Source organism: Pteropus medius, unplaced genomic scaffold, assembly GCF_902729225.1.
Source record: "Pteropus medius unplaced genomic scaffold, Ma_sr-lr_union100, whole genome shotgun sequence".
Taxonomy (NCBI): domain Eukaryota; kingdom Metazoa; phylum Chordata; class Mammalia; order Chiroptera; family Pteropodidae; genus Pteropus; species Pteropus medius.
The window spans coordinates 7,581,559-7,604,859 of record NW_024352786.1 but is presented as its reverse complement, the minus strand read 5'-3'; the positions used below and the strand labels follow the sequence as shown (position 1 = coordinate 7,604,859).

Genomic DNA, 23,301 nt, shown 5'->3' with positions numbered 1-23,301 from the left:
TCCTTCCGTTCTCTCCCTACCTTGTTATACATAAAATACAGCGAAAAGATGTATAAAATTCGAAAATATCATAAAAATGAGAAAAAAGAAAAAATAAGGGTAAGATTATATGAAAGAAAGAGAAATGAAGTTTTAAAAAGTATATTATATTAGATCTTCCTCTGCCTCAGGCTCTTACTGCCTTCTTCCCCCACTTGTTCTCATCCTGTGAAGCCTAAGCTGGCTACGCCTTCTTCCTTCTCTTAACCTGTAGCCCCCTCATTGTGACACTGCCACCATGTTGGAGGCATGCCTGGTCCAGGGCCCCATCCTGAAGAAGGTGCTGGAGGTGCTTAAGGACCTCATCAGCAAGGCCTACTGAGACATCAGCTCAAGTGGTGTGAAACTGCAGAGCATGGATTCATCCCACATCTCCTTAGTGCAGCTCACCTTGTGCTCCAAGACCTTTGACAGGTAGGGCTGCGACCGCAAGCTGGCCATGGGTGTGAACCTTACCAGTATGTCCAAGATACTAAAGTGGATTGGCAACGAAAACATCATTACTCTAAAGGCTGAAGATAATGTGGACACCTTGTCACTAGTATCTGAAGCTCCGAATCAAGAAAAGTTTTCAGACTATGAAATGAAGCTGGTTAATGGATTTAGATGTCGAACAACTTGGAATTCCAGAACAAGAATATAGCTGTGTAGTAAAGATGACTTCTGGTAAATTCGCACGTATATGCTGAGATCTCAGTCATATTGGAGATGCTGTTGTAATTTCCTGTGCAAAGGGTGGAATGAAATTTTCTGCAAGTGGAGAACTTAGAAATGGAAATACTAAATTGTCACAAATAAGTAATGTCAACAAGGAAGAAGACGCTGTTACCTCAGAGGTGAATGAGCCAGGTCAGCTACCTTTTGCACTGAGATATCTGAACTTCTTTACAAAAGCTACTCCACTCTCTCCTAGAGTAACGCTCAGTATGTCTGCAGAGGTACTCCTTGTTGTAGAATATAAAATTGCTGATATGGGACATTTAAAGTACTATCTGGCTCCCAAGATCGAGGATAAAGAAGGATCCTAGGCAGTCTTAAAATTCAAGAAAATAAAACTAAGCTCTCTGAGAACTGCTTCTGAGATTCCAGCATATTCTTAACTCTCTTCTGTCACCAAATTTGTACCTCTGAGTGCACACGTAGATAATGTTTTCTGTAAATAACCTATATTTTTGTCTATTCTCTATAATTTCTTTAAATGATAAAGTCTCAAGTCAAACCTGGTCTTTTAATCTAGAACTATTTCTGCCTTATCTAGAAATACTCCTTAGGATTTTTATAGACTATTAATACAGTTTTAAGAATTGTTTTCAATTTAAATAAAAGTTATTTGCATTTCAAACACCACAGGACAGTTGCAAGTATCCTAGGGAATTCTCAGCTAATGCTACCTTTCATGTAAATGTGTTTATTTTTTTTTAGTCTAGAGCAGCCATATATAAAAATACATTAGTTATAATTATTAAAATTACTCCAAATATAGTAGGTGATGAGATATTTTGAGGGATTCCAAACTATTTGGGGGAAGTCAAACTTAATTTGATATTATTCTAACTTGAGCTCAAGAACTGAACAGGGGAGGGTAGAACAAATCCTATATATTTAATTGTCATTTTTGTTAGCAAAAACTAACTTTTCAGAAGGTTAATGTACTCAAGCTGTGTGGGTTTTATAAGATGAATTGTTATAGGATGGTGTTTCTTTAGCCTAGAAAACCTTTTATGAGAATCTTGGAAGTTTTAGTAGATCTGTGATAGGGCCCAAGGAGTATGTTTGTGCAAAAATAACAATGAAGATAAGATTCAGTTATAATACACATCAGTTATAGTTACTTAAGATGAAACAATTATTCTTAGTACTGAGCCCAGATGGAAATATTTTTCATAGGTTCCTTATCATAAAAACATTTGAAGCTTTCCCCTCCTTCCGGTTGTCTTGCCTGGAACAGGCCGAAAAGATAGTCTTTAGGAGTTTAATTGGTATTCACTGTTAGATGCTATAGCCCAAGTCACAAGTGGTAAAAGACCCTCCTAAACGTCACAGGAGAGCCAACTCTCTGCTGTCCAAAGGCGCATCACAATTACTGTCTTGCCGTGATGCCTCTGGCAGGCAAAGGTTGGGTCACAGTGGTGGGAAAGGGGTCCACTGAGACCCACACCTTTCTTGAAACCTCCTTTATAGTTTGGACTAATACATATCAGAGGGATAGCAGGTGAGGGTTTGGGTATTTTATTAACTCATTCGATATTTTCAATGCATCTTCTCTTTTCTATTAGCACAAAATAAAAACGATATACGTATGCATATATATAGAAAGATCTTATTAAAGTAAGTCATTTTCTAGATTTCCCTTCACCTGCAGGTTGCCTAATTGTCCTCCAGGGGCACTATGATCTTAATAGCAATGATCAAAAATCTGCTTTCCTTATCAAATAGTGTGGTTTAGGTTTTCATTTATTTCTCAAATAAATTTTTGTACTACTGAATAATTCTATGTGTTGAACAAATATGGGGGAAATATATCAGAACACATATGAAATAAAGAAAGCATGAGAGGCAGAAGCTCATCACCATGTGATCACCTTCCTCAGAGAGGCCCCAAGTCCCCAAAGGCCAAGACCATAACTGCTCCCTGCTACTCAGCACCAAAGTAAAAACCCTGGGCTCACAAACTCAGAAGGTCTCATTCAAAAACCATCTTCAGTGTCAAGGACACAGGCCCCAGGAACTGTGAAAACGCGAGGGTAAAACTGGAGTTTTGAGCACCTGTCACATTCCTTATTACATTTTTTTAAATCACATTTCTCCTTCTGAACTGCTGTGCTCACTGCTCAGTTCATTAAACTTTATAAGTCTCTATTTTGGAGTGTAAGTCGATTTTTACATAATTATTTGCACTTATTTACATAAAATATTTGGTTTTATATTGACCTCAATTCTCTTCAAGAACAGTAAGGAATGTTTGTCACTATGATGAGCTCTTTTAGGACAGGTCTATTTGGGGTGGGACATGAGGTGGCCCAGGCCTTCCCCAAACTTCAGCTCAAGAGAAAGAAATACTCCAAGACTCTGGCTGGGCACTGTGATAGGGCGAATGGGGACAGCACCCTGGGTGCCCGAGACTGTCACTGGAAGACAGTCAGGGGCAAGAGCAGAAAGTGTATGGCTGGCTCAGCCTTGTCTCTTCCAGTGCCTGAGGGAGGGCTGTGCCCTGCCAGGGTTTACCAAGGCCTTAGGCCCCAACTCCACAATTTATTCCAACCAAAAACCTTGTGAAGAAGTAGAGAGCCACCTCTCTTTTGTCAGTTTTTGTTCAGTAAGGAGATGGGAGTGGCTAAAGACTCCTTGGCCTGTTTGGTTTGTAAATAAATTGTGTTTTTGAAGAAAAGAATTTATCCTAGAATTTATAATTTTCAGAGAGATCTAAATGAAAAATGGTCAGGAACTGAATATTTATTTTTGTCTTCTGCGGCAGTTATTAGTCTGGAGATTTTTTTTTTTATTTGCAATATTAAGAACACAAAGTCGATTTACAAGTTAATTAATTTCCTAATCACCAGGCAGTCTAGCCTTTTGATTTATATAATCTTGTACTGGATTTTTAAAACTCTCTTTAATTTCTTATACTTTCCTCCTTGACAGAGATGTTTCTCCCAGTTCTCACTTTTTAGTGGTTCCAGGCACTTGACTTTGAATGAAAATACCCTGTCTTTGGCTGACCAGGGAGGTGGGGAGAGGCTCACAGGAGAAACGGAATATTCTTCCTGCTCCTAATGTCCACCTAATTTTTAAAGCATAGGTTCCTTATTATATTTTAAGCTTACAATTACACCTATAGATTATATTATTAGATGCCTCCATGTCTGATATTTCATTTTTCCTAACTTGTGGGGAATGAGTGGAGGAATGGACAGTAGAAAATACTTTTTCCTCTGAGAAAAGAAATAGGGGTGTATATTGAAGCTGGGGTTAAAACATTGCTGTGGGACTGGGGGTTCAGTAGTAGTCAACGTTACATTTAGCCCTCTCTGCAAACAATTCTGTTCCACCTCCCCGTACAGCATAGTAAAGCTTTTACTTTTGTATTGGACTAGTTAATCCGGTTTTCCTATCTGCTAACTTCCTTTCCCCTGTGTTTCAGTTCATTAACTCTACCATTCCCCGTGCCCAAAGCGTCCGCTTAACCCATCTTCCTCTTCTGGCTACTGTTCACTCTCTACTCTCTACCATCTTCATCCTCAGTATCCCCAGCACGCACGTGGTTGAGGAGCTCTATCCGCCACCCAGCTCCAGATTTAAGTGAGTCAACGCCGTAGCTCTGGGGGTAGGGGACTCGGAGGGCACGGCCGGGACAAGGAGGTGGGAAGCGCGTTTCTTTCACGTGTTATCTCAGCGCAAATTTCCTGGAGTTCTTTCAAGACTGCTCGCGGTTTTACTATTTCTCTGTCGCCTACTCGCCAAGCTCGCGGGTCAGCGTGCCTCCTGACTGCGCCCTGCACGCCCAAACTACATGCAAAGGTTAAGCTGGTGGCCCACGAGGCCGGGATTGGGGGCGGTGGCTAACCTCGAGGTCGCTTTCTCTTCCTTTCCCCCACTCCTTGTCCTTTCCCTTACTCCCCTTAGTCACCTCTGCTTAGGCAAAACTAGCCCTCAGGGCTGGAGAGGTCCGGCGTGCTCTCGCTCTCCCTTTCAAAGGGTTAATTTTTCCGATCGCACGATGGGGAGGAGATTTCCCTGTAGACAAGTAAAAAGGGTGATGGACAAACGTGCGGGCACTAAGACCGCAAGGCATTCATTTCCTCCTACGGTGGAAGCGGACGCCGGGAGGAGGAGAGCCCCAGAGCGCGGAGCTGGGAGCAGAGCGCAGGCAATGCTCAGCCCTAGATGTAGCTGAGAGTCTGGGAGAGGCCGACCGCCGCGACCCAGCGGCGAGAGGAAGAACTGGGGGGCGGGTGGGGGAAGCATAGCACTCGAAACCTAGAGGTTTACAGATTATTTTATTTTGTGTAGAAAACACGTAACGACCCCGAAGATCAGCCCCAATGAACATGTCAGTGTTGACTTTACAAGAATATGAATTCGAAAAGCAGTTCAACGAGAATGAAGCCATCCAATGGATGCAGGAAAACTGGTAGGTGATGCTTTCGCGTGATCCTGCGTCCGCGAGCCCTGCGCGTCTTCCCCGTGTGTCCTAATGTCGGTGTTCTTGGTTTGGGCGTGAATCGAGCGGGGAATCGCGGGCCGCACACAGAGCCCGCGGTTGAGCCCCTGGGCTGCCTGAAGCGCATAGGTCTGTGTGCCCCTGTGCGAACCGCAGCTACACATGGATCTTTAACACAGATTATATAACATCGAACATATATATACATATATATGTATATATATAATGTACATAGAATAGATGTTTGCGCGGCAGGGAAGGCGGGAGAGATGCCACATTTCAGGTTCCTTACCTGCGCTGCCTCCTGGCTTTGATCTAGAGTGGGGTTTTCTTGCTTAGCCTCCTGCAAGAAAGCGGAGTGTGCAAGGCGGTGGAGGAGGACTCCGTCTCCCTCCGGCCCTGTTTAACCCTTTCCCACCCGCCGTCCTCGGCTCTCTGGTTCTCGCCCTTTCCCCATCCCTCGTGTCCTTCCTTTCTCCTTGCCGCTCTCGCGCTTCATTGCCCTCTCTGATCTCCCCAGACGGATTCCTCCTTTCCTGGACCCCTTTCCCCACGCGGATCCTTTCCGGTTTCATAAAGAGGCGGGGGCGTGGGGGGAGGGGACAATGAAAACAAATAAAAATGAATGAACCCAAGCGAGTGGAGCCACGCCATTATTAAGTTTCTGTTTTACGGAAACGCCTTTTGCACACACTAGTTCTAATTCAGTGGGAGGCTGCTGATTGGAGTAGAGATACAGAAAATCCCTTGGGTCCTCAGAGTCCTTGGGGGCTCTTCCCCGGAAAAACTTATAATCGGAGAAAGCATCTTTCCTGTTTACTGTGTTTCCTTCCGCCAGTCCTTTTTAAAATCCTTGTGTGAGAGGCGATCCTGTGTCACCTTGCAACATTTAACAGAGTAGGTAAGGCGTGCTCATCTCGCTCTTCCTTGCAGACCACTGCTGTGGCAGACATTCCCTTCCTCGCCTTAACCCCGGGTCTGGCCATCGATAAAGTGCAAACCCAACGCACTCGGACCAGGGCAGTGCCCAGCGCCTCGATGCTGGGGGAAGGAGGCGCGGGTACGGACAGACCCAGCCCGCTGCGTGCCCCCCAGTCTCACGACCTGCCTTGCCTCCCCCATCTCGGCGGTGGGAAACCAGAGATGCTGACGCGCCAGGGGCTGGGGAGGGTCATCGCACTGGGAAGATTGCGGCGGGCCGGAGCGAGAAGGGGATTAAACTTCCTTTTCTCGGGCCTCCAGGAGTCGCGCCCAGCCTCGGGTGGTTCGTTCAAGGCTCTCGCCTCCTCCAGCCCGGCAGTAGCCGGGCCAAGCCCGCCCCCTGCGCCGCCTGCGCGCGCTGGAGGGTGCTGGGCGCAGGGTGCCGGAGGGCCGCGCCGGGCCAGCCCCGGAAGCCGGGAGGGGCCCGTGACCCGCTCGCAAGGCTAGGGGTGCGGCGGGCCCAGGGGGCGCGGGGCTGGGGGCCCCCCTGGGCCGCGGAGGCCGAGATCGCCGGGATGGGGCGGCGGTGGTAGAAGGAGGTTGCACACCGCGAGGCTTGATCCCGTGGGAGTCTACACATTGAAAGGCAAGCCCTTCGGGCCCGCCGCCGGGGACCGTCTCCAGATGCACTTCCTCTTCCCGCGCAGGGGGTGGTACTGAAGGCGGGGCGGGGGCCGGAGCGGCGCGGCGGCCCGCGCAGGGCCCGGCTATTCTGTGCTGTCGTGTGTCCTATCGTCTTGCCACAGAACTCGAACCCACCTTCCTCCACCATTAGCCCGGTGTTCCCTGTGTTTTCTAAAGTCGGCGTGTCTCCATGTTGCTGCGCCTGTGTTGAACCTGCCTTTCTGGAGCCGGCTTCCCCTCGCGTCTGCTTCCCCCATTCACTGTGTGGCCAGCCCTGCCTTGCACCACCGCCGCCAAGACTGCCTCTTATTTGCTTTTGCTTTTTCTCTGAGGTCACTTTCTGTGCCTCCTCCAGGTACCATTTCCCGCTGCTTTTCTCAATGCACTCAGCAAGTACCCCCCAAGCCAGACAGGGCCTATCCTTCACGGGCAAAAATGTGCCAACTTACCTTTTGTCTGTTTTTTCCTACCTCTTTTCTTATTTGTACGTTCTGGCAATCTTTCCTGGCTTTTATCTCTATACATAGATATTTACATGTGTGTCTGTGCTTCCTACCATAGCATCAGCTGTTTAGGGCATAGTTTTTGTCTCATTCCACTCTAGATTATGTGGAGCACTTCAAAGAATGCTTCGTGCATGGCAGATGGAGAAAATATTTGTCCAGTGAGTTAAAATGATGATTAGTGCCAATCTTATGGCCAGCTACCTGTTAACAAATGAAGCTTAACATAGTTGGCCTCCCCCCTGCGTTTCAAATACTATGTTATTGTCCCATGCTAGGATTTTCTCCTTTCTGCCCTTTTCTTTGTTGACTTTTTGTTCTTCTTGGCTTATTTACTGCAGGCAAAACAACAAAACCCTACCCCTTCCTTCCAACTCTTCCTGACCCTGATTGTCTTGCTTTCTTCTTTTACCCCAGAGTGTGTGTATTCTTTCCAATAGCCAGAGGTCCCAGTTTTATAAACCAACTTCTCATAACCCCAGCAGACAAAGTCTTGAATCAGGTGTTTAAGAAAATGAAGATTTTCTTTTTGTTTCTCTTGTTGAACAGGAGAAGAGAGAGCTCCACAGCAAGGCTTAGACTGTTTTGGTGCCAGGGAAGTTCAGGAAACCACAAGGTCTTCACTTTTCCAGACTCCTTAAAATGGTTTGAAATAGCTTCTGGAGGAAAACGCAAGGTGAAGCTTGTACTACATCTCGAGAAATCGTTTACAGTTGTCCTTAAAAATCTCCTAGACATAGCCTCAAACAAAACTTGTTAATTTAGAGAATTATAATTTATCTCTCAAAAGTGACACTGTCTTTTAAAGAATTGTGATGACTGCCAGGAGTGCTGTTTCTTCAGTATGCTGTCTGCACTACCTAGCATCATTTAAGAGGACCTTAAATAAGTAGTTTATTAAACATCCTACAATCCATATCCATTACCTTATTACATGTTAACGTAATGGGGCCCCTCTTTTGGAGTGGTATATAAACACTAAAGGGTTCAGCTGAGGCAAGTTTATCAAGTTTATTGTTGCTTTAACAAATGATTAAATTCATTGTTCTAGACACAGGATAAATACTATAGACTTATTTATTTTTCTAGCAAGTAGTTTCACATATAATAAATTAGAAAAGCAATTGAAATGCAAGGTAAATATATTCCCTTGGAGAATCATCCTGAGCCTCATCTTGAAACTACATGTCAAGTTAAAAATATCTTGGATATTATTATCTGGTAAATGAGAGTTTTACATGAGGTAGAGGAAAATGCCTGCTTTTAGCTCAATAGCATTTTTGAGTTCAAATCTTACGCTGAAAAGCCTTTGTGATTTTATAACACTGAAAAGAGAGGCATTTTGTTCTTTAATGAGATGTCTGGCCTTTACCTGCTATTCTCACTAATAGCTGACAATTTATAAAGGCTGCTAGCAAGGGAGCAAAATACCTAGTGATTGGTAAGCCAACATAAAATTCATTGAATGAGAAGGACAGCTGAGCTCTGCCTTCTCGTTCAGCAGCCTCCCAGGTCTGCTCACAGCAGTGGATGCTAGTTGCTCCAGTTGTAGTTGTCTGGCCAATGATGATTATCTTCTGATGTCGGCTGACATGATGTTCACCAATAGGAAAGCAGGAGGCCTGTGCTGACTGCTGTAACATTATGTATGTGAGGTGACATCATCACAGGGCTTGCTTACAACCTCATGAAACCCTCCCCCCCTCACCTCAGGCATCCTCCACATCCAGCCTTTCAGTGCTTTGTATGTTTTTCTGACTTGTTCCTCTCCCTCCTCCAGTGGTGATGGTTATAAGGGTTTTACTGTTTTTATATTTTGTGTTCTGTATTATAGGGTCTATAAGATAGTGTAGGAATTTTTAGAATTAAATATTGTCTGGCTAAGGAAACGTTTTTATCCACTAACTTTGTTTTTAGTAAGGAAAAAAATTAAAAGAAACATTACTTAAAAGAATCGTACATCTACATGTTCTTTCTTTTTGTGAGGTTTAGAAAGTAACATGATGTACAATTTCAGTACTAAAGAACATAAAAGTATTATAAGCCTGTATTAAGATTTTACTCAAAATACAGCATCATAATGTCTATCAAACTTTTAAATGCAGGCTGTTGTTTTTCTTGTGGTGACAATTGCTTTGCATTGATCTCGGAAGTCCTCCTTGTGACCTGCTGCATGCATTTGTAAGAAAAATGGCTGGAAAATAGTGCAGTCTGTGGTCATGAAACAGAAAAGACCAGAGCCTCATTTAATCAATGACACTACGGCAAATACAAGTTTGGTCAGCTGTCTAGGAAAATACTGTGTCCACATTGTACTCATTATGTACTCATTATTTTGGAGAATCACAGCTCATATTAGCCTTAAGATTGAAAAGCCCAGAGTGTGAAGAACTTAGCTTGTCATTTAATAAACTTCAAAGAGCACTGGGATATTGGCCTAATATGCATCAGGTTAAGAATGAGAAGACTGAGAAAATGTATACAAAAGATTGTGTGGGACTTTTGATCTGAAAACTTTCATGTATCTTTAGAAAATTGAAGTATATTTATGCAGTCCTTGGTTTTTTAAGGATTCCCAGGGATAATGCAAATTATTTTATGATTATATTATTCATCTCTATATTTACATTCGTTATAAATAGTACATGATGGTAAAACTTTTACATAAGGCCTTTCTTTTAATTGGGAGTTAACATTCATGGTCTAGGGAAGACTGCTTGTTGCTTGTAATGTTAGATGATAATTCTGGTCTAGGGAAGACTGCTTGTTGCTTGTAATGTTAGATGATAATTCTAATGGTGTCAGTATCACATAGAAATTTAACTCCAAAGTTAGCTCACTCCAAATCTAAGAGTTGCTTTGAATACTTCCTTTAAAGAAGAATCTTTCAAGTTGTCCAGTGGAAGAGCTGTAAGGGGAATGGAGACTTAGAAATACTTAGGAGGGTATAAAATCACCATCATAGTCAGTTTTCAGCCAACAAAGTAAAATGAAAGAGTGTAGCACTATTCAGTCAATTCAAGAATTCATCTTTGCTCCAGTGATCTGGATATTTTAGGCCCATGTATTTTCTGAGATGAGTTGTCTAAAAATCATCTCAACCCACTTGATAAATGTGTGGACATAGGTGAGCTGAGCCCTTTATTAATAGGAACCAGACAACAGTCCACAGATTTGCCTTAGCTCTTTACCTTTATTATCTTCAAATCTATCTGCTCCCATTTACTTTCTATTTATCTCTGTTAGGAGAGCATAGGAATTTACCTAGAATAGTTACCTATACCACAGATATTAGTTCTATTGACAGCCCTAGGAAATTTGAATGAAAATATAACAGCTTTATTGAAATATTAAGACTCATAGCTTTATTCCTTTATCAGTATTCTGATTGTGTGTGTATACAGGTAGGTACAAATGTGCAGTGTTGGCATAGCTACTCGGAGAATTTTTTTAAAAACAGCATTTTTAATTCTATTTTAGAAATAGATTAATCTTTAAAGAAAAAACAAAAACTATTGCCCTAGAGTAAAAAATGAATTTCTAATTTTAAGTTTATTGAACAAAAACAATCCCAAAGTATGAGTTATTTAAGTTCAAGATTATGTATTTATCATAATTCATTTCTATATTGAGTACTCATGATTTTTGGTTTTAGAAGTTTTTATCCTACTATACGTTATTGGAGTGATGAGTACTTTTAGGAAACCTTTTGTTTATGTAGTCATCTACTGTGAACTTTCTGAAATTTAACTTTAAGCTTATTTGCCCCCAAAAAAGGACAAGTGAAAAAGACTGACACTTATCTTTGCTGAGATGAATAAGATGTGCTGATTAGAAGCAATTTTACTGGATACTCATGGTTTTCTATACTTTTATTCTATTTACTTTAGGATGTCATAACTTAGTTTTTTCTTTCTAAAGCTTTTGTAGAAGAGTTTCTAATTGCAATCTGATAAGAATTATCATTGTCATAATGTATTTTGCGGTGGAGGAACCCTATGTTTTTAATCAGGTTTATGATCACACATTTTAAGTGAAATAATTATAACACCATTTCCTTAAAGATAAATTTCAGATATTCTAGCTCAACCTTTAATTTTATTAACACCTATCATCGAAGTTTTTCTTTTTAAATGATCCTTTGAGTTCTGAGGCTGAATTTTTGAATTAACTATTTGTTAACTCTTAATGGACAATATACAGATCATTCTTTGAAGACAAAAGAGGAGTGAAATTCATATTTATCATTTATCTTTGTTAGGAGAGTACAGGCATTTACCTTAAAACGTATATGTATGTATGTGTATATGTTTACATGTACATATACATATGTTAAAGTGACTTTTTTTAAAAAAATGAAAACTGATACCCCATTAAATACCATTACTTATCTATTGTTTGCTCTTCGAAGAGTATCTTGCTGAGCCAAACATATTTCTAAAATTTGCTGCAAAATAAGTCCTAATTTAATTGATGATTTTGTCAATGTTTTTTTTTGAACTAGTTAAATAATATGACTTAATGTCTTTTAAAATTGATCATTTAATACTTTAGATTTACCACAATTATTAATAATTTAAAAAATCTTCAGCATGGTTAATCATAGCTGAAACCCTCAAGTTTTCCTGTCTTAGGCCCAGTTGCTTAGCTCCATAGAGGTGGTGTTGAAATGTAAAAGTTTTTAAGATGCTAGGCTCACTCTGACTGAGATGATAGACTTTTTCAGGTAAAGTGAGTTCTGTGGAATTGAATGTTTTGAAGTTGAAAATTTCATGATCTTGTTTTAGGAGGCTCAGTGGCGGGGGCGGGGGTGAGGAGGCCTTGATAAAAAGGTTAATTCCTAAAACTTTTTTTTTTAATATGTGAGACATTTGTTGAAGTCCATTGGTGCCTTAAGAATTTAAAAGCTGGACTATCAGTGGTTATCCTTACAATAAGAGGGTAGGAAGCTCAATAAAAGGTACTCTAATATCAGATTCTATAGTTTCTTCCCAATTTTATCACTTTTTGTCATAGACTTAAAGATCTTAATATGGTAGCTTTTGTTCTTTCTGGAGTAATGATACTAATAATTGATACTTACATAGTTATTTAGTGATTGTAGGCATTCTTTTAAAATGTTTTACATATATTAGCTGTTAAATACTTCCAACCACTCTTTGATGCATTATTTTTTCAAATTTTACACAACAGGAAATGAGCAGTGTGGATAAACAAGCTGGGATTTCCACATAGGGATAAATAGGAGAGAAATAGGCTCCAGGCTCAATTTAAGATTTTGTCACCTAGGTCCCAGTCATCCTTTATTTGAATTGGAATGCATAATCAATTAATTAAACAATGCACTTGAAAACTTGGCAGCACTATAAACATGCCAAGTGCCTTACATGTTTATACTTGGAGTAATCTCACAAGTGTCTGTTTTTTAATTTTTCACCAAGTGGATCCTGAACACTTAAGGCCAGACTATGAAAAACACCTATTAACATTATAATGAACATTAAACTGTGTGGATAAATACTTTAATCATTAAGTAATTATTTTCTGAATATTATTTGTTCAGTATCTATCAACATTTTTATAACTGGAGAAAGCAATGCCACCTTTATTGATACTCCTATCATAAAAGACTCGTTTCATTTCAAACAAACCATGACACACAGACTTGGAACATTTCTTATAAAGTATACTTTTTCTGTCTGCTTTTCCAAACTGTTAGCCTCATATACTCAGCTTGGTTTTAGACTCTGGGACTTTGTTTCCACCTGGTGCTGCCTGCGGCAGGCTTTCCTCCAGGCAAGTTTTAGTAGCTACTGGCAAAGAGCCGGAAGTAGCTGACAGGAAAAAAAAATGTGTGGGTTGGGGATGTCCCTATTCTTAGAAGTAAGCTCCTACAATGTGAATTAAAGAGTACTTTTGTTTTTGTTTTAATTAGTTTTATTTTTTTTCCTCATTAAAAGTAAAAAATATCTTACAGGAAAAAGAAATGAAAACATTAAAAACTATAAAGTTACAGGACAGAAAATGCCTTTAATTCTTATCCAGAGGCAAACAGTTATTTTGCCATCTTTCCTTTGGCCTTGTTTCTACGTTTCTTATATACTTGAGGTCATTCAATATATGTCCCCGACAGCAAGTTCCCTGTCTGTGATGTGCCAGGGACTGCGCTGGGCACTTTACATTCATTTACATTCTAGCTCCTTACAACTTTTTATGTTGCTCTTTTTTTCTCTTTACATTATAAACATATTTCATGTCACTAAAACCTTTCCATAACTATAATTTTTAGTGGCTACTTAATATTTTATAGTTTAAGCATAAATTAATTTAGGTAACCAGTCCCTAAATATTGAACACGTTAAGTTTCTGGTATTTTGCTATTAGAAATAGTCCTCTGAACATCTTTGTATATTAATCTTTTCACTTATCTGATGACTTTGGGGTAGGTAAATATAATCTATAATTTAATGACTCTCTTTAAGGTTTATGATATCTTCAGCCAGGTTGATGTCTAGAAAAGTTGGACTAATTTATACTTCACACCCTTGTTGGCATTGAAGATGATCACATTTTTTAAAATTTTGATAAATTAATGTAAAAGGCGATATCCTATTACTTTATATTTATTTTATTTCTAGTAAAATTCAAAAAATATACTTGTGTTTGTTTTCCATTTATGAATTATTGGTACCTGGCTTTTCCTAATGAGCAATCTGCTTACACTTGGGGTATTACAAAGCTATTAGCCTGTCGTCCAGCATGACTACTAGCTGCAAATAATTTCTTCTCCAGAATTTCTGTGGCCTCTACTACACTAACTTCTATATTTGGAGCAGAGCAGATCTAGCAACTAGTGTAGTATATGAAATACACAGTTTTCCATTGCCATCTAAACTAAGAGAAATACCTGTACTTTCAACTTATGCTTGTTGAGGTCAACAGCCCCAGAGAGGAAGGAAGGAAGGAGAAAAGGGCTCCTGCTCAGTGTGGGGAGGGAGGTGTTAGTCTCTTTGACTTCCTGCTAATTTTTGGTCTCTCTTATTTGCATTGAGTTTTCATTATTTTTACAGGTGTGGTGATGAATGTTCACTGTGGTGTTGTAGTGTAGTAATTAAGCTCATGCACTCTGGAGTTCGCGTGGCAATGTTCAAGCCACGGTTCTGCCACATAGGAGCTGAATGACCTTCTTGCTCACAGGTCAATTAGTGCCTCTCTGCTTCAGTTCCCTGGTCTCTAAGTTGGGAGGTGATGATAATAGCATTGGAGATGGTGATGATGATGGAATCAACCATAGCAGGTTGTGAGGTTTAAACGATTAATTATGTATTAAGCCCTTTAAACAGTGCCCAGCACATACCTTTTTTTATCTTTATTGTCTGCACCTTAGACTCTGGCATCAAGACGGAAGAAGGAGACTATAGAATCAAATTCCTGAGGTAACCCCAAATGGCCTTGCAATGGATCCTCCAAATAAAACATAAAGAGCCCCATTACTTAGGAACCACTACCAAGGTGTAGGCACTTACAGGGAAAAAAAGAAAATATATAGCATGGATTCATTCCACTTGCTGGAAACCTGTAATCTACTTTGAAAGATCCTGGCAAAAGAAAACATTGTTAATATAAATGTGGCTTAATAAAAAGTGTGGAAGCCAGCTGTACCGTGAACATTTGGAAACATTCTTAGAAGCTCTGCTTTATCTTCAGTCATAAGTAGCAAACAGTATAAAGTAGACTCAGTCCGGGTAATTACTATTACTATTATAATTACTATTACTATTACTTAAAACACCTGAGATTATCTTATTTAATAATTTATTCAACAAAAGTGTGATAGTGTCTATACATGCTACTCATCCTAAAGGTAAAATCACTCTCTGTCAATAAATGAAAATGATAGTGGCTGAAATTTTTGGAGTAATGAGCCTGCAAAAATAAGAGACCATCATATATATCGATTTTCTCATAGGCCTGAATCGTGGTAGTCCTGAAGTAGAGAAACCTCTTACGAATCCTTTCTTTAAAGTTCCCAGCTCTCTCATTCTTGAGACAAAGAACTCAATCAGGAGTTTGCAGGAATAGGGGCGCTTCTTCCATGTGCTCATTTGTTCCCCTCTTAGCTCCTGTTGGAGGACATCATCAACTGCGTGTTGACTTTGACCTGAGAGCTGGACCTGGGCAATCAGGATTCTCACCCCTCCTCCCCTCTGTCCTTGGAATGTCCATCCCGCCCACTATTCCCATTTTAGCAGCCACTTCAAGGATGCCTTGAGAGAGCACTCTGGACGGTATACATGGCTGAACTACATTAAGGCCTCTATGTAAACACTTAAGACTCTGGTGGGTGGATGTGGAGATCTACTTGTCATGCAGCACCCAAGACAAGTCCTATATGTAAGTTCTCTTGCTTATTAAACTGCTTATTAAGTTCTCTATCCAAGTCTGGGGTTGGCATTGTAGTTGGCAGCTTGCCCCCCTCTTTGTGACAGGACATGAGTGATTGGAGATGTTTTATAACTAGCCTCCAAGCAGTAGCACTTAAGCCATAAGTGGGCTGTCTCACTTGCTGGGCCTCTGTCAGCTGTGGGTTATTCCCTTTTCAGACCTAGTATTGTGGGTACTTGGAATTTGTGATACTAACAATAGCAGTTTTGACTTGGAGAATGACCTTAAAGGTCCGGGAAATGAAGCAATTTTTTGTTTTGTTTTGCTGAGGTCAAATTTGGGAAGCATTCATTTGTCAGAGCAGTTAACTTTGTGCTTCCTCTTGCTGCCTGGGAGGTAGGAACGCTCATGAAGACATAGAAACTTTATGCTCAACCCGTGGTACTGACTATGAAAGTAAGAGAAGATTAAGAAGATGTCAAAAAACATGGGCTTAATCAGAAAAACTAGATGGCTTATAGAATTTTCTAGGTTTAAATAGATGGCTTTAAGGAGTGTTCTTCAAACTTTTTTGCTCATACCCTCCTAAAAAAGTTTGAAAAACTATGCACTGCCTTACACCTTTAAAATTTCATAAGTTGAAATACATTAATTTTCAGTAAGGATAGAATAAATAAATAAGATGAGGACTGGCTAATTACAATAAATATTTCATGACATGATAAGATAGGTTTATCTACTTTATCGAATAATGCACAGTGAATCTGAAGTCACAAAACATTTTTATCCATGGGTTTGTTTAATTGGTACCTCCAAAAACATCCCACATTCCACATTGATACATTTAAAAGAATCAGTATCACTAATCTATATTGCTTCTGGTTGTTTTGAACTAAGAACACCCAAATATTCAGAATGTAGAGGGTCTAATAAGAAAAAAATTAAGATTACCATTCTGCCTTAATACCACTATTCATTTTTACTTTGCTTTGGAGCTAGAAGGAGAGAGATGGATGGGTAGGCTTTCAAGTTTCTTAAACTATGTTTTCTTGACTGCAGAGAAGGTTATAAATCATAATATTTCTGTGTGTTGTCATTAGGACTACTCTCCTACTTGGATAAAGCTTTCTTGACTTGGTCATCCATTGGCAGAACCTGAGGACTTCCTTAAGAGTCCCCTTTCTGCCCATTCCACTTGGGGTAGTTATGATTGTTTGAAGACTGTTCTCCATATTGACCTGAGGGTTGTATCCCTCCATCAGTCCTTTATAAATTCTAGTTCTGACTCTACTTGTATTTTATCTCCACTTCTGCATAATCATCTTGTATGCATTTGAAAAGGTATTCTTTTTTTTTTTTGCAGCAGAAAAGAATAACTTTATTGGAAGGGAGAGTAAAGCAACAGTACACTTCCAGCTGTGAAAGCGGGCGGGGCAAGAGAAGGATGGCTCTCGTGAGCAAAAAAAATGGATATTATACCCTCCCTCGGCTTTTTTTTCTAAGCCGTTTCTCAAACATCATTAGCATACAGCCCACTAGCAATCCACATGGATACTTCTGAAAAATAAAAAAGTAGGACTCCCACAATTTTAGTTTGAACAATTAAATATTACCTACTAGGAAACTACCCAGAAATTTATTAAAGCTTATTAAAATTTAGCATACAGAGATTTAAATGAACAAGTCTGTATTAGGGAATAACACTGGCAGGGTGGAGTTCTAGTTTAGTATTCTGCTAAAAGGTCTGCCACATGGTATTTTATGATTTCTGATATTTTGTGATTGCACCACTTTGATTAGTACTTGGTTTTCCATTTCTTTGTAATTACCGAGTTCTCTTGGAATATAAATGTTTGAGAACCATACTCCATCTCCTGGATCCTTAACCAGATATTTGAGCCAGACTCATCTGGAGAGTTTCTGTCTCCCAGAATATACACACATACACACAGGGTTTGTCTCAGAAACTCAGAATTAGCAGGTCAATGGGGGGCCCTGGTACTGTAAAAATCTTCCCAAGTGATTCTTCTACTTACTCTAGGAGAAGCATTGCACCTGTTGATGTTGATTCCATCCCATGTCCTTTTGGGTCTGTCTTCTCAAAACACTGATTTCACAAACTGAACTCTTCCTTTTCTCTATCTCTTGTCATCTGGCCAACACAAACCTCTCCTTCTTTAGCTCTAAATCACAACCAAGTCCTGTGTGGTCTGGCTCTTAAATTCCATTTCTTTCTATTCATTCCTATTGCCATTGGCCTCCTTTGGGCCCCCACCACTGCTTTTTGTCACCTCCATTCTCTTCCTGGGCTTTCAGTATTAGTCACAGATCTGATCATGTCACTCTGATGGTAAAAAACCTTCAGTGGTTTCCCATTGTCTACCTATTGTCTACAGGACAAATCCAAATTCTTTTGATTGGTTTGAAAGGCCAGTCAAAATCTGACTCCAAAATACCTTCCTACTGTTACCTCTTGAAGTCACTTGAAAGCTTCCATCCCATGCCTACCTATTCAGATGCAGATTCCAAATATTTTCTCCTTCCCACCCATCAAGATCCATTGTGCCTTCCTTTGTGCCTTCTTTTGTGCTTCCCTGGCACTGGACTCAAATAGATTCATATTTTCTCTTCTAGTTTTCAAGTCAGTGCTTATTGCAGAATTTGGCTTATAGTTGCACATTTTCTTGTTTGCGTGTACAGTGTGTTGAATAGATGAATGCACATATGCATGGATACACAGGCTATTCATTCACTTTCAAATGTGATTTATTATCCAGTATATCTTTATATTGTCCGTAAGTGGATCAAGGGAGACTCTTCAGTTCCTTATTGAAACAATAATAAAAATGCTTAGTTTATTCTCTTCACCTAATTTTATTATTTTATTATTAAGAGTAAAAGGTATTGATTTAGCATGACTAATTCTTAGTCAAAGACTTCCCTAAAGTGGAGGAAAGGTAGGATTGCACGCACAAGGGGAAAAAAAACAGGAAGAAAATAATACCAAAAAGGTAAAAAGTAGTTGTCTAAAGGTGGTAAAATGATGGTTATTATTCCATAATGTACTTAATGTTTTTATAATAGAAAATAAATTTCATTTTACAATGATGTGTTATCTGGTATCAAGTAACAGACACGTCAAAAAAAGTGCATTTTAAAAGAAATATTAAAATAAGCACCACAGTTAAACATCAGGTAGTTTGTGACAACACTAAACTACACATTCTGTCTCCAAATTAATGTTTTCTTAGATTAAGGTAGAGATAAGTTATAATGTTGATGTCACCAAAAATTTCTGTCTCTTTCTCAGATAATAAATTATATAGTTTGAGTATTTTTTAATAGGAAAGGATTATAGTTCTTTGAAGGAGGGGGTAAAACATTAATTTGACTTTAACATTACAACTTTTATGCATAGGCTTCAGGAATGTATATAAGAAGGCAAAGGTTCCCCAAGGACAATAGTCACCTACTCTAATAGAGATAAAAGATTTAACATAAACCTGTCCTTAGAGAGAGAAAAATGAATAGGATAATTGGCTCAGGGGCCTGGTGGCACCTGGAAACAGATGCTGCACTCATCCCTGGAATACTTCATTAACAAATATGATCCTGTACTGCAGAATGCCTGGGAGATTGTGTCTGAGTTAGAGGAGCCAGAAGGATTTTGTTATTCTTTGAAATGAAGGTCACAGGGGGCCAGTATAGTCCAGAGGCCAATCTGTGTGGATCCTGAGGACCTGGTGTGTCTGATCTGGTAAGAAGTCTCAGGGATCTGGTTGGGGACAGTGTGATGAGGGCCTTTTCACAGGACTGCTTTGTAGAGCCAGTCTTATCAGTCTTGGGTTTTACTTTGGACTCTTGCTTCTTCTGGACTATTAGAAGAGACGGAGACGGAGATGGAGGATTGCCATTGAGTACACCAAAGCAGTGTTTCGTTTTGTTAATAGTGTTTTGTGGTTTTTACCTTACCTGTTTCTAGGAAGACTTGCCATTTCATCGCCTTCCTTTCCTCTCAGTTGTCTCGATCGTCAAACTAAAGGGCACAGGAGAGAGAAAGGAGGTTGGAGGAGAGTAGTTACAAATCATATGGGTACAATTTTTTAAAATCTCTGTAAATGAGTGATGATCTTTTGGATCGATCCTTCCTGTAAATTTAGAAAAAACTTCTGCCCTTAAGCCACAGACAACTTCAATGAGTATTCTTTTTGGATGCTAGAAAACAGATGATAGGTTAGAAATACCCTAGAAGAGCAAAAAAGAAAATACTAAATACTAAGGAAAATATTGCACATTAATAGGTTTTAAGTATATTAGGCTTGATTTTTCTGTCTTAAAAATATTATTTTCTCAAAAGACAATTTTTCGTAAAGGAAATTTAAAGTTGAATCTGCTAAGCATTTGTGACTTTCTTCTGCAACATCAGAAGTAAAGATAGATCTAGCTCCTTTCAGGCGATATTCTTTAACTGAAGCTTTTTCCTATTGTAGAAATTAATTTTTTTTAAGTTTGAAAACTACTCCAATAATAAAGTATAAGAAGTTATACATAGTTTTATATTCTAGAGCAACATGTTTCTATCAGTCTGATCCCATAATTACAACTAGCTAAGCATAAAATGTTCTGACTAGCATAATCTCTGTAGGTGCAGTTCTTTTCAGTGGAGAATGTGGGCTCTATAATTGTACCTGGCTTTTTATAACATTAAAACAAGAATTTTTACATTATAAACTTGTAAACTTTTAAACATTCAAATTTTTATATATGTATTATAAATGCTGAGTAAATATTTACATTTATTTGAAATAGGTTTCAGTTTTAATGCTTTATAATGTAAATATTATAATTTAAAATAAAATTTTATTATTATTTTTTAATTGAGCAAATGTTTATTCTAATATCTTTAGTTCTGCTGTGACAGTAAGAAGTGGTCAACACATGGTAACTGCTGTCTAGGTTCTGACTGTGAGTGTTATTTCATGTGGATAATTCAGGCAAACCAGAGAGTTGCTTTTTTGGACTTGCATTAAGTAAATGAAATAACACTCACAATGGAAAATTGAATGAAACAAACTGGAAAAAGAAAAGCTCTACCATGTTTTTGAGAATTATATCATAGCTAAGGAGTAGAAAGCTTGGCCTCAGAGATCTATGAGTTCATCATCTGACTAAACTTTTTGTACAGAATATTTCTTCCCCACAAAACATTTGCTGCTCAGAGGCTCCTTTTTCCCAGCGGTGCTGGAGAAACAATGTATAGGGATTCTGAAGCTGGTGAATTATGCTTATCCTGCCTTTTCACAGAAAATAACAAAAATTGGTGCAACTGGATGCCCCCTTCAGGATTAAATTTTACTTAGTGGAAAAAAGACGATAGAGGCTCCTTTTTTGTGTATAGTTTATCATATCTAGAGATGCTGTAATAGATTTAAACTGTTTTCCATAGGTAGTTGCATATAACAGCTCCAAAAGTCTTGTTTATAAGCAAAGTCTAGGACATTTGGAATGTAGCCATTTTCTGAAGTATCTCTATAAGTTATGTTTTCATTAATCTTGCCATCAATAGTTTGCTACTTGTCGTCAGTAGTTAGCTTAAATTCTTTTTTCATGTGAAAATGAAAAGCCATACTCTTGTTTTCTCGTGAGTTCATCTGAGCTTAAAGATTTAATATTATCTACCTCATTTTCTGAAATTTATGTATACATTTTGTTTCATCAATTTTAGGCACTTAGAGGCCTAGAATTATGGAGATAAACATATAAGATTTTACTTAATGTAGTGAAGTATTACAATTCCTTTTGATAAAGCAAAGACATTTTCTGTCACAGAAACATTTTTAGAAGGAATTAACTTATATCAGTTGTAGTTTCTACTTTTAATGGATAAGCCTGGGGCAAGCGACTTTAAATAATATATTGTAGAAAATTTAAGAAACATAAATAAACAAAAAGAAGAAAATAAATGTCACCATGATTAACACTAACATTTAAGTGCAAATCTTTTTAAAATTCTCTCTTTCCATCTATCCATCTCTATGTTTTTCTTTGTAACAAAAATATTATCATAGAGTTCATACCATATTTTTCAGTAATCTGACTTTTTAAAAAATATAGATTGGGCATTTTTCCATGTTGTTACTTTCACCAAATTGTAAATGGGGGGATTGTTTCTTTAATATAATGTTCCAGCTGACCTGTGAAAAGTGTGGGTAGATGCATATCACTTTTTTCAATCAGCCTATTAGTTTCTATCATTCTTAGAAGGAAAAAGAAAATCGGTAGCTTTAAAAGAGCAAAAGAATACACTGAATAATGGTATTAAGATGGTTTCAAGTTTGACTGGTAGAATAAAAATGCAATAAATTTCAGGTTATTTTCTTCATAGATTAAGCCCTCTATGGGTAATACTCATCAGTTTGCTGTGCAGAATATACCCATCATTCAAGGAACTATGTTGAGATGTTTTCAATATCAAATAGCAAATATAATTAAACATAAAACGTTTAATTATTTCATATAATAATAAGTCTGGTTGGAAGCCTCTTTAGTTGTTCAGTGGTTTAATAACATCATCAGTGATCCAGGTTCTATCTGAGTTTTTGTCTTGCCATCCTTAATACTGTTAGCAGTATTTTCTTCATGGTCACAATAAAGCTGCTATATCACCAAACATCTGTCCTTACTCCAACTTCCCAAGCAGAAGGAAGAGGCAGCTGCAAAGAAACCTTATTTTAGTTTTCTTCTTTATGAAGGAGAAGCTTCCAAGCCAACTTACTGTTAGTAAGTTTAAATAAGGATTTGCTTATATTATTACTGTAACTTCATCTCACTGTGTCACATGCCTCACTTCTGGACCATCACTGGCAAAGAGGTTGGGATTGCTTTGCCCATCCTTAGACTACTGATAAAGAGATTGATTGCCTTAAGATGCTTCTACTAGTCTTGCTCTGTCTTTCAGGGCCAGGCACATTGTCCTCCAAATAATATCAGGTTAAGTTTTCTGTTAGCAAAGGAAGAGAATTGGGTTGGCTGTTAGGTTATCCTCAACTGTGCTAGTATAAGAACATACACTCTGAGAAGAAAGAAAAGATTTAAGACTGCTATAAGATTCATTTTGTTGCTTTTTACATGCTCCTCCCAAACAGAATAGTCTTATTTAAAAAATGGAAATACTGATTTATGTGTTTTGATGTTAACTGTAAATTACTGTGTAAATTACTCTTTAATCTCTGAAGACAGAGTTCTAAATACTGACATTCTAATGGAAGTGGAAGAATAATACCTAAACAAAGGACAGACAAATGATTAAGAAAGAACAATTCTACATATTAGATCACACGAGATTCCTAAACTTTGAGCCAACACTGACAAAGTATGGGGATCACTGCTACCGAAATGTATCATTCATCTTCTGAACCTGAGTTTCCTCACCTGTAAAATGAGGAAATAATAATACTGACCCGATAGTGTTGTTGTGTTGATTAAATGAGTTAATGTATGTAAAGTATTCACTAATGCTCTATAAGTTTGTTATGTTACTGACTTGATGTTAAATGTGTCAGTATTTAACATTTTACACAGTACATTCACATTATCGCATGGTCCCTT

The 23,301-nt window shown here is 38.7% G+C and overlaps 1 protein-coding gene and 1 pseudogene across 4 annotated transcripts in view; both read left to right on the top strand.

Moving 5' to 3' along the window:
- Positions 1-277: 277 nt before the first annotated feature.
- LOC120591158 (proliferating cell nuclear antigen-like) lies at positions 278-1,122 on the top strand (annotated as a pseudogene).
- Positions 1,123-4,174: 3,052 nt separating this feature from the next.
- The window catches only part of ELOVL6 (ELOVL fatty acid elongase 6), a 110,720-nt gene continuing 91,593 nt past the window's right edge, over positions 4,175-23,301 (top strand). Inside the window, exons 1-2 of one of the 4 annotated variants that reach the window (XM_039848783.1) lie at positions 4,175-4,338; positions 5,050-5,170. In XM_039848783.1, coding sequence (XP_039704717.1) covers positions 5,082-5,170 — 89 coding nt within the window. In that variant the 5' untranslated portion in view covers positions 4,175-4,338; positions 5,050-5,081. The other 3 variants (XM_039848782.1, XM_039848780.1, XM_039848781.1) reach the window with 3 other exon arrangements.